The following is a 12,409-nucleotide window of genomic DNA, read 5'->3' as shown; positions in this document are numbered from 1 at the left end:
TAGTGTATCTCTATATATAGGGGCTGGAGGCAACAAACTTGGTATTCCAAATTAGATACATTGGGTGTAATGCTTCAAGCAACCTCTTGCTTGACCTAATACTCTAACATTTTTTTCTATTTTTCAGCCATTTAGCACCATCTCCTCAGTCCTGTCCACTCAAATTCTCTTTCTCCCCTCTCTCACCACTTAGCAAACTAATATTTCTTGAAAAAAAAAATCATGGGTTCTTCCAAACATGGCATTATATACCAAAGAAATTTGAATGTTAATTTGAAAGAGATTGTATTGTCCCCTAACGTACATACTGTGGCAGAGAAAAAATACAAGATCAGCATTTAGAATGCTTGTACAAAAAGTTGTGAGTAGTTGAGTAGAGTTTGATTTTAGAGCGAAATCTATTTCTTTCTTATTGCTTTCTGCTGCTAAGTTTAATCTCACATTCCAAAGGAAGTATCAGCAAGTCAATGGAAACTCGTTTTCTTTTGAGTCTTGGAACTTGATGGAAATTATTTACCCTACGACATTGAGATGATTAAATTTTGGGAAATGATATTTCCGCTACCCTTTTCTACAATTCCCACCCACTTTTGCTTACCCATTACTAAAAATGATTGGACTCCACTCTCTTGATCCCATCACCTGGAAAGAAAGTGAAACGCATTCCCCATCACCGTAGATTCTGATAGAGTGAATGGATTCACATCATTTGATCTTGATTTGCTTGTATTGATCTGAGGGCGATAGGATTCACAGGCGGGTGTTTCATGTGGAGTCATTTATCATTGAATTCATATAATTAATATCCTAAGAAGAATTTAAATGTCAATTAATCATTTTAATGGATTGTTCAAAAGAGGGAGATAAGGTGAATTTGTTCCCTAGTTGCACAAGAAAGTGAAATACAAAACCTGGATTAGACAGGTAAAACAAATAGATAATAAACGAAACCCCTTCGTGTGACAGACGATCAAAAAACACTGCAAACTGTCTTGGGCCACCTTCCTTTGGTGTCCTCCTTTCTGAATGTTGACTCCCAAATTGCCAATTTGAAAAAAAATAATAATAATAATAATGGTTCACAGTAAATGAGGAAAAGCCCTCCAACTGGATGGTTGCCAAATTTGAGAGTTGAGAAGGACCTTCTGAAACACTTTATTTTACTCAAGCAAACACAAATTGACAGTTTCCACATAATCCATGGCCTATGTAAACCAACTTATTGTTCAAAAAATTGCAAAAGGCAACAAAAAAAAAAAAAAAAAAATCATTCCCGAAAGCATTTTCTTATACCTTCTCAAGTAAATTCACATCATGTGACCAAGATATAAAAAGAACTAAATTAAGTCTATACATAACAGGAAATAAATGGATAAGTGAATGAAGAATGGTGTTGTCTTAACTGACATAAGGTGGGTCTATGAAGGCCCATTGGAAGACCTGCTCGTACTGAGCAGCGGCATTGTCCCATGTGTACTCTCTCTCCATCCCTCTCTTTATCAGCCCTTCCCATGAAGACTTGTGCTCTAAATATGTCTGAATGGCAATCCTCAATACCTGCAAGTCACCATATATTAGTTAAAATACTCTAATCAACTCAAGCATCATATGAGCATCGGTTAAAATATAGGCCTCGGATTGATCAATACTGCTGCGTTTATAGGACGGTAGTATTGGCTCAACTGTATAAACGTCTTTAGGATCTTGAATTTTTCAGAATATAATTAACTCATGCAGTGTCCCTGGAAAAACACTCGGAGATGTATGAGAAAGTTAGTGTCATAGACTCATAGTAGGTCTCTGAATTTTGTTTTCTTTAATTCAAAGCATATTATTTTGTCTTTTGCTGGTTGTTTGTGATCTTTTTGATGATGTACCACAGTTTGTGCATTTCACATAACTAATTTTACAGAACACATCTGCATTACTGGTCAATGAATTTCACACGTGATTGTGTTTAGACAGGTTCAATAGTCCATATAAACTGTTTGAATATATGCTCTCCCCGTTCCTGTTGGTGGAAGTGATGGGACATGCCATTTTCATGGGGGTTCCTAAATCATTTCATGGGATCCATCATTTTCAGTGATGGGAGCGGACAGACTTGAGTCCACACTGATTACCGACTTTTGACTCTTGTTTTTTATTGTGGTTTCAAGGAAAATAATGGCAGAAGCTGCGGCATTTGGAAGTGGGTCTATCAAGATACAACAACTGATTCACCAACAAGAAATTTACAGAAGATCTCTTTGATACCCACCTAGTGTTCTTTTCTTCATCTCAACCGTATGTGCCTGTAATTTCTTCTGGTTTTCCACCACGACGAGGCTCAACAAGTGGTAGCATAGATCATTAATCCTAAAGGGGAGTGAGCTCAATAGGAGTAAGCTCTAATTGTTTGCTTGTTTACTTGAAGAAGCTCAAAGACCAATTTGGGAAAAAACAGAGGTCCTTGACCTGCAAGGGTGGCTAGTAGTAATAGCATGCTGTATGGAGTCCCTAAACAATCCAGCAACTAAAATACGAACTGAAATAAATGCTTTTGGCCCATGGCCTGGGGAGCATCATCTCTTAGGGCAGAAGGCTCCCAAAGAATGTCCAGACACTAGAAAAACCCGAGGTGTTAGGAGCAGTGTACAAAGGTAGAATGACTTTGTTTACCTAGGGGTCATAGTAGGGGACAGGCTTGTGGAGCACCATCAAGGTACAGAGGATCTCAGGGAAGACTAGAATAAGGTAGAGACAGGTCAGAGACCTAGCATGAGAATGTTGCACCTGCCGCCTGGAAAATGAGGTGTCAGTAAAACTTTAGCATAACAATCTCACATCATCAAGGAAAAAGATCTCTAAAGTGCTGACTTAGCTTGATCCTGGAAACAAGTTTTTGAAGGAAAAGATTCAACATTCAGTGCGGGAAAAACCAGAACACGGTAGCAGCCATTATGGATTGGGGAGTTGAACCCTCTAATCCAATTTTTAATTTTCAAATGCAAGGGAATATTGAATCCTAAATATCCATTGAAGATAAAGTGGTTTTTGATGGAGGGCCAAGGAAAAAAGGTCAAGTGGAACTAGAGAAAGATGATGGGAGCTAACAGCAAGCGAAGAATCATGGAAGATGCGGAAGCCGAGGGAAATGTTGGAACCGAAAATTTGAAGAAGCAGGTGAAGATTAAAGGGTTCTATCTTGACCTGGTTCCTCCAACAACTATGTTAGTTACTAGAGAAACACTCAATGAGAAGCCTAAATGAGAGCATCTTTTATGTATCACTAGAGTTACAAATGGCAATGGGGCAAAACTGTGCATCATGGCAAGCCTTTAGAGATCCTAATAAGTGCACATACCACTTAATGAGTGGTGCAAGGTCATGTAAGCATGAGTCTGGTAGCAAAATGAGAACAGTTACAAAAGACGGTACAGATTACAAGGTGGAAATGAAGGATATGTGGCCATGTTAACCATATTGGGTAAGATGTTTGGAAACAGATTTCTTTTAGAAAGTGGCACATTTATAATTATTTCTTTTGCAACTGTCATTTATCCTTCTCTCGCTTTCACTGTATGTATATTTAACCCATCAATTTCATATTGATAAAATGAAAAGCAAATGCCCTAAAGTAAATTTTCTGTAGTAAACTGAGACCTGAACTTACCTCCAACATACGCTCCTCTGATAATGGAGAAAATGTCCACCTGCCAAACAAAACACAACCACGAGACCCGTAAGATGGCATCTAACAATTTCAAATAAGCATTAAATGGAACTGGAGATCTAAATGGAAAGATAAGATACTTCTATATATTTGCAACTCTACATATGCATATGCAAATCTACATATACATATGTAGGATACGCAGCTACATATGCAAATTTATACGGATACAATTCACAACACACATACACATACATACACATACCAATAAAATTAGCTCCAGAAACTTGCAACAAGTTATATGTGAAATCAATAGTCATTAGGATCCAAAAAGGAGCAATGTTTTTGTTTTTAACACCTAAGTAGATGTGAAATCAGCCAAACCAAGTAGATTTAGAAGAGAGTACATACCCTGTACCCCGACCACTGCCTTCATTAGCAAATGGGTCAAAATCTTCTACTGTATCCTGCAGTATGAACGACACACAGATAAGAAAAAAAATCTCATGAAATGATTTTGCATGGAAGATCAAGCTGAAGTAATTTCTTAAGGTTAACTCACTCTAAGGCCACCGGTGCAATGCACAACAGGAATAGTTCCATATCTCATCGCATACAATTGATTCAATCCACAAGGTTCAAATCTTGAGGGCATCAATAAGATGTCGCATCTGTGCATTTTCAAAAAGCACAATTCTATTTTATTAGTGATTTGTAAGAAATACTTGAGTTTAAATTGAGAAAGATCAAGATCTTGATTTACCCTGCAGTTATCATGTGAGAAATAGGAACATTAAATCCAACCCATCCCCGGAACTTGTCTTTATTAGTATACTCTGTCCCTCTCATCCATTCTTCAGTGTCTGGGTCCCCTGAACCGAGCATAACCTGAAGCAGTTGCAAATAGGAATCACCAACATTTATTGGATTGTGCAGTTAAACATGCAAGTAAGCATACAAGTCAGATTGGAACCAAGCCTGTGTTTCCTTCAAGGTTTTAAATTTCGGTTTCAGACGGCACAAAAGTGGAAACATTTCAGTTTCGGTGGAAATTTCGGAGGAAATCTTGTAAAATTATGGAAACGTATGGAAACATATGCAGCTGATGAATTCAATTGCATATCTCTCCTCCCCTCCGCAACGGAGTCGCCCTTGCCGGCAGAGCACGTGATCTCTCTCTCTCTCTCTCTCTCTCTCTCTCTCTCTCTCTCTCTCTCTCTCTCTCTCTCTCTCTCTCTCTCTCTCTCTCTCTCTCTCCACATATGTGTGTGTGTGTGTGCGTGTGTGTGAAGTTTTGATGTACCTTACAAGAGTCTAATGAACAGCGTTATCCATATCTCCTTTTAGGTTTTACCCTTGTTTGACCTTGATTAGATCAAACTTATCTCTCTTGAATTGTTTGTGAAGATCTATATGATTGTTAAACGGTTACTTAAAGTGATGTAAGATCAGTGGGGGACATCTTGTTCCTATCTAATTCCTTTATAATTAATACAATGTCCTTTTTCAAAAAAAAAAAAAAAAGATCTATATGATTGTTTATATGGCTGTTCATTTCTGGTAAGTTTTCCACTTTTGATGGCTTTCCAGAAGTTTACTTGCATGGTAATGGTATATATGTTCATCTCCACATTAATATAAATATTACAATTCCATCAATTCAAATAGAAGGGTGTAGCACACTGTGGTTCTTCAAAGGTAAATATTCCATGCATGCCATAGGAGTCATGGTTTTAAATTTCGGCTGAAGTATTTTGATTTCAGCAGCTACTGAAACGAAATCCACTTGGATTTGAAAAAATACTAGATTTCACCCAAAATTTCAGGATTTTGATAATGTTTAGGTCAAGTATGTGAAGCATGCAACTTTTTAGATATAAAAAAATGTTGACATTTCAACAGAAACCCCGACAAAAATCAACTTCACCCACAGAATAGAGAAGAACAATGAGATTCCTTTAAGATATTTCTAAAAAAATGACAAAAAAACAAGGAAAAAACAATGGCGAAGAATCTTACTTAAGATTCCAGCCATGATTTCGTATCGAAATGTCTGTGATTTTACAAGATTTTGGTCGAAATTTCGTACCGAAACTGAAATTTAAAGCATTGATAGGAGTTTAGGAAAGGACAACAAAAGAAAGACAAAGGATAGACTTACAAATTGAACGTCATCTTGCAAAAGCTCTGGTATTGCTGACCTGATCAGATCAGTGCCTTTTTGGTAATCCAATCTTCCAATGAATCCTATCTATGAAGTCCACCCCAAAATCAAATACAAAAGAAATATAGCATGCTCATGCTCTTATTCCAAAAAAAAAAAAGGAGAAAGAAGAAATCTATATCTCACCAGTGGACAGTCAGGCCTGATGTCAAGACCTAGTTCCTTTTGTAAAGCTGTTTTGCATTGGACCTGCATTTTGAAAACTTTAGACTGAGAAGGAGCACCTGGAAGGAAATATGTAAAATATTTTCAAAGAAAATCATGAACAATGATATGGTTGAGTTTCAAGAACTTAGGAGCCAAAGCCACCTTTCCAGAGAGGTCGCTGGGAGAATAATGAAATGGAATATGTTTGTCAGAAGAGGGGTCCCACTCATCAACATCAATACCATTTGTGATTCCTGGTGGTGAGCAAAAACAGTCTTAGCACAGAAACATTTCTTTGAAGCCAAAACAAAACCCAAGTATTGTAAAGAAAATTAAACTTATAATAATACCATTCAAGACACTCTTTCGACTACTTAAGAGCTCATTGAGACCATAGCCACCTTCAGCAGTAGTTATTTCCCAAGCATAACCCTGCCATGAGATGCTGAACTTTAACTCCAATATCATTAAAAAAAAATGAAAGGCACGCAAGCTCCTACAGAAAGATAAGGACCTGGCTAACAGTCAGTATTCGATCAGCTGTGACAACAGCTCCCTTCAGAGCATTGACGGCTTCACCTTTATCAAGAGCATGTGTCCTTGCCCACGTGGGAAACACCCACTCTAGCGCCCCATACCACTCAGGTGGCAATCCCAAATTTTCATAGGTCGTTGCTGCCTCCACTCCCTTCATGAAAAGAACAAATGAAAAATAATTTTAACATGAACTTTAAATATCTGGACCTCAAAACATGTATGCTTTCATAACAGCAGGGATAAGGTCATAAACAAGAAACCCCACATCAGTGTATATGGTTTTTTTTTTAGAAAAGAAAAAATAAAATGGGTTTACCTGATGTGCAAGGTTATGTATGACAAGAATGCTCCGGGCATCATGATAAACCCCATGAGGACGATAATTAGCCGCCAAAAAGCTGAACAAAAGTAAAATGTTGACAAGATCAATATTTCATCAATGTGATGAATTCAACAACAAATGGCAAGTGTTCAAAGGAAGAAACAGAAATGAAAGACGTACGGCAATAAACAGATAATCAGCTTTGTAGTAAAAGGGAAATAGCTGATTAAACAGTATCACTAAATACATTCCTGAATGCAGTTGAGGGAGTTTAGACTAATAATCATTTCTTCTTTATTCTATTGAATAATGCAGAAACTATCAAGGTTAATGCCATACATTGGTACAAGACTAGCATGCCAATCATTAACAAGGAACAAGCACTTCTCTCCATACGTAAACCCTCCTAGGGGAAGTATCAGTGGAGCCTCACATGCGGCATGGCAAAGCAGTGTGAACCGAAACTGTCAAACAAAACAGAACCCTCTGGTCAATGACAAATAGAAGAATTAGCATATGATTAGCTTATCAACTTAAAAAAAAAAACATATGATTAGCTTATCTCCAAATGTATTAAGACCATAACCAATACCTGATTGTCACCAAAAGCACCACGGGTATCGCCATATGGAGTTCCAGGTCTATGATAAGAAGGATGATCGACAAATACCTAGGTATAAAAAAACGAACACTTTATTTTGATAACTGAATCTGCAGACTGGCACCAGATTTTTCAATTGTGAAAAGAGGTGAAACCAAGGTCAACTCAACTAAGCCTTTCTCCCAAACTAGTGAAACCAAAGTCAAATAAAGGAAAAAAAAAAACACATGCAAAGGAAAAATGAAACAGAGAAGGAAAAAAGGATAATGAAAGGAAAACAAACAAATCCCCTATTAGTAAGCAGCGCCTATCATGCCCGTTATTAGTATGGTGTTTAATGGGGTTTTCAGCATACTAACCTAATAAGGGCATGATGGACTGATAGGGTACTCCTTTAAAGTGCTATAAGTGGTGCCCCTATTAGACCTTATTAGGTTAGTATCTTCTAAAAGCCCTTATGTTTATGGCACTAGCCCCTATCATGTAAGTTAGAGTAGTAAGGCATGGCACACATTTAGGAAGTGGTAGGAGCCTTTGAGCTTGTTCATTTACTAATAGGACGTTTACAGATGGGCTCTAAAGCCCCCTATCATGCTCATCAAGAAGTACTAGCCGTCACAAACTTGAAAGCCAAAGAAAGCCGTTGAAAAAAATAATCTCCTGGGTGAATTGTGTTCATCCAAGCAGTTATTTGCAATATTGACAAAACTTTGACTGAGTGTTTAAATTATTTTATCAGATATGTAATAACAAGAGCAATATCCAATTACCCATCATTGCCCAACAACTGACAGGAGATAGACAAGTATATACAGTGAAAAAATAGATAGTTTGAGAAAGAGGCTGTAATCTAGTTTTATGTACATAAAATGGTAAACTGTGAAACCAATATCAAAAGGTTACCAACTTACCATATCTTCTTGAATATGAAGGAGACATCACTTACCCAATCAACACCATCCCTATACTGATGGAAAAATGCAACTTCCTGTTCTCCCCCAAAGCAGGGAATCTTGATGCGGCATCCAACATCAAATGCACCAGCGAAAATCTTGTCTGAGACTCCATTCATATATCTCGGAGTAACTACCATTACACGATGACCACGGGCTGCTAAGGCAATGGGCAAAGAACCGCAAACATCTCCTAGGCCTCCTGTCTTTGAATATGGAGAAGCTTCGGCAGTAACAACAACGATGTTATGTGTTACTTTTGTTTCAGCTTCCCCATCTCCTTCAACTTCAATGCCCTCAGCTTCTTCTTCTTTATCCTCAGCTTCTTCTTCTTTATCAGCAATGGCAGTGGTATCAGACTCCACAAGTTCATCCTGGTCTGCATTTCAAGTGTTCACACTTCCAATCAGAAACTTTATCAATTCCCAAACTTCTTATGAGACGAATGCAATTAACATTAGAGACTTTACACCCAAAATTAGGATAAAGAAATATCTTTAGAATTACATGAACCATTTACAGATAGTTTAGTTTTAAAAAGATGAAATAAAAATTCATGTGGGTAAAAAGAGTTTATATTTAATGTCCATACTAGTATAAAAAGAGATTTTAATAAAAAATAATCACAAGCGTTTGAACAACAATAGGAGACAACCAACATATCTATATATATCCACCTGCCTTAGGGGAGAACAAAGCATGCAATTAGTTTACTATTCAGAACATCAACGATTTTGGTGATATTTGGAAACTAATTATTGGAAACCATTATTTACTTCTTAATCCAGAATACAAAATACAATGAACTATAAAAATGTTAGTTCTTTCATGCAGCAATTCAATGCCTAAAGACAGTTGGTGGTAGTTGCAGTTCCAAAAAACTGTCTTTCAGAGATATAGAGATAAGAAAACTTGAATTTGATTCAGTTTTTCGGATGACCCTTAATATGTATGTGTTCCTCTCGCGATTACCTGATTTTATTTTAGTATAATATGTTTCTTTTCATGATTTTCTATTCTTTAGAGTTTCTCACTCATAGAACAATATTTTTATTGGAATCTTAAATTTCCTTTTTTTTTTTTTTTTTTTGCTCAAATTTGTCATCAAAATTTTCATTGTGTTCTAATTTAAGACTTTACTTTTAGATCTGAGTTTTCGTTCAATGTCAAGTAACCATCCTAAATCATCTCTGGTCTTGAACTTATCGTTGCCGAATTCGAGTTCATTCTGCTGTTTTTTTTAATGGCAAATCCTTCTGTCGGACAACCATCCTAAATCATCTCGTCTTGAACTTCTCGTCACCGAATTTGAGTCATTCTGCTCTTTTTTTCCCTTTTTGAATGGCAAATCCTTCGGCTAGTTTTCTTCATGTTTGGACCTAAATTCTATATCAATACCTTTATTGAATCCAAATCCAAGCCAATCTCTTACTTTCCAAACTGGAAGCAAATGCTTCTTCTAAGCCTCCTTCCATTATAGGTAGCTTGGAAAGTACAACGAAAATCTGGGGGAATAGATTGTGCACACAGTTAACACATTCCAAATAATATATTTGAGGAATCCCCTCCTAAAAAGCCGTTCGAGGTAATAATTCTCTGTTTTGAATTTTTTGATTTCCTAGCCCTAATGCCAGCTTAAAAAACAGAAACCTTAAATACTGATGGGGCCCTCTGGAAAACTCCAACTCGTTTCTCGAGCAAGGCTCAAACTCTAATTTAAGCTTGACAAAACTCACAAGACTTGATCGAATTCACTTATCAATATGAGCGTGACCCACAAGTCATGCAAACATGAATAATGTGCCCTATAGGGCTTTGTTCCTCACAGAAATTGGCAAGCTGGATCGTTATGACTTATGGAGATTTATGGCCAAAGTTTAAGTAGGTTTTGATGGCCTTGTGCAATGAAAATGTCAATCCCTAGTAATTTTTAGGACAGCACCATGTAGGATACTTTTGTATTTTCATTTTGGGTTGTTGTAAAGTAGAAATTAGGCTTTATTTAGATTGATTTAAGGCTGGAATTGATCTAACATTGTTTGTGAAGATCTATTGGATTGTTTGTGTGATTGTTCAATTCTCTCATAAGTTTATCACTTTTGGTGGATTCCTAGCTAAATTTACGTGCATCTTACCCCGGCCGACCATTAATTATTCCTCATAAAAAAATACTATTACAGTTCAAACTTGCTAAATTTCTATTTCTGAATAAACAGGGCAATGAAAAAAAAACATAACAAAACAAAAAAAATAAAACAATGAGACTAACACATACCAGTTGTAGTTGGAGCAACCTTTTGAAATCCAATGGCAGAAACCTCATCCTCTTTCTCCAAACCCTTCTGTTCAAATGAAACAAACCCATCTTGAAAATTACGAAACCCACCACCTTCATTCCTTCCCTTCACACACCTCCTCACACTCAGAGACAAAAACCCACCATTCCTTCTTTTCAAACAAGGCAAACCCACAAATCCTACCTCCAAATTTAACTCCCCCACCCCTAAATTTAATGGGGGTTTTGAAGAACAGCAGGCAACAATCTGCAGAGCCTCCATAAAAAATCAGACACAAAGCAGGAAGAAAAGGGATCCAAATCCAATGAGATGTGGATGTGGCTGACAAAAAAACAAAAAAAAAATAAGAGGAAAACTGAGATAAAAAGAGGACACAAACGTGAATAAAGAAAATTCTGTTTTTTCAGTTTCCCGAGAGAAATGGGAGAAGTTTGTATCCTTGTACAAAACTCAACTGCCGCTGGCACTCTTGCGAGAGAAAGAGATCAGATACCATGCACACGTGGCTAATTCTAGTCCCGACACGTGTAAGTGCTCGATGGGGAGTCCGTGGTCTCTTCATGGCATGGGGGAACTCCTTGTCTCCTTTCATATTCCCAAACCTATAATACCTATAATACCCTTACTTTTTATTAAGAGAGCACGTGATGTGATGCCTACGTGGGGAGTTGAGCACGTGATAACGATTTGGATGGTACGTAAATGCGTTGATTGAAAAGGTTTTAATGATAAATGATATATTCGTCCCCTTTCCTTCCCCAGGCAACCCTCTTGTAGTTAAAAAGAGGACTAATGAATAAACTTAGGGGGGGTTACTGGAGGAAGAAAAGGAGGCAAATATATACACTTACCGGTTCTAAAGAAAAGCCTTTCTTCGAGAGAAGCATTAGACAAGTAGGGTCAGTACCCACTAGATCAACGACCGGAATCCGCTCTTGAACTTGCCGTATGTAATGACCTTGGGCCCACATGAATGGATGATCTAAACCATTCAATTTTTTGGCGTACGGCAGATAAGCCATGGCACAAAATGGGGCATAGGATGATTGTAAACCCCTTGATTTGTGATATTTTCACTACAATGCAGCCCAAAAAGGGGTAGTAAAAGCTCAGCAAATTGAAGGGCTTCGGATAATTTTTTGGGGGTGCAACAAGACCCAACAAATGCATGGTTTAGATCATCCATTCATTTGAGCCCCAGAACATTGTTGTAAATGCCCTCTCAAAGTAGGGCCAAGGAGGAAGGAGTGCAGCATTCCCTTTCTTTGTAGGCCATGTTCGGCAAATATGAAATGATTTTCCATGGAATATTAACTTGCCCAGTGCTGAGAGAAGGGTGGGGAGAGTGGGAAAGGAAGAGAATTGAGATGCCCTGAGTGAGAAGACGATTCAAAATGGATGAAAAATAAAGAGACGAAATACTCTGTTTTAAGAAGAGTCTCTCTCTCTCTCTCACACGAGCTCCTTGCCCCTCTCCCACGACTTGATAAACTAATATTTTCTTCCCCCGACACCCGACCCCCACAGTATTTGTTAGTGCACGTTTTTACACTACAAAAGGTTAGCCCGGGGAAGAAAAGGGGGCGAATATATCATCCACAACTATATATTGCAAATATTCAATTTAAGGGAAGTGATATATCTGCCCCTTTTGATTACTTGGGACACCCGGG

The 12,409-nt window shown here is 37.6% G+C and overlaps 1 protein-coding gene across 1 annotated transcript; it reads right to left on the bottom strand.

Annotated features, from left to right (window-relative positions):
* Positions 1-1,270: 1,270 nt before the first annotated feature.
* SS1 (Glycogen/starch synthases, ADP-glucose type) lies at positions 1,271-11,199 on the bottom strand. The gene is made up of 15 exons (XM_077395203.1): positions 10,715-11,199; positions 8,433-8,818; positions 7,478-7,555; positions 7,225-7,349; positions 6,880-6,961; positions 6,541-6,714; positions 6,377-6,458; positions 6,189-6,280; positions 6,006-6,068; positions 5,817-5,906; positions 4,419-4,543; positions 4,218-4,326; positions 4,067-4,122; positions 3,656-3,695; positions 1,271-1,557 (listed from the first exon to the last, which is right to left on the bottom strand). Exons 1-15 carry the CDS (start codon positions 10,995-10,997, stop codon positions 1,399-1,401), a joined length of 1,944 nt encoding a protein of 647 aa, XP_077251318.1. The 5' UTR covers positions 10,998-11,199; the 3' UTR covers positions 1,271-1,398.
* Between the last annotated feature and the right edge of the window lie 1,210 nt (positions 11,200-12,409).

Source organism: Tasmannia lanceolata, unplaced genomic scaffold, assembly GCF_043159265.1.
Source record: "Tasmannia lanceolata isolate RefF3 unplaced genomic scaffold, GAP_Taslan_0.1 ptg000013l, whole genome shotgun sequence".
NCBI classification, from domain to species: domain Eukaryota; kingdom Viridiplantae; phylum Streptophyta; class Magnoliopsida; order Canellales; family Winteraceae; genus Tasmannia; species Tasmannia lanceolata.
This window is presented reverse-complemented; position numbering and strand designations above follow the sequence as displayed.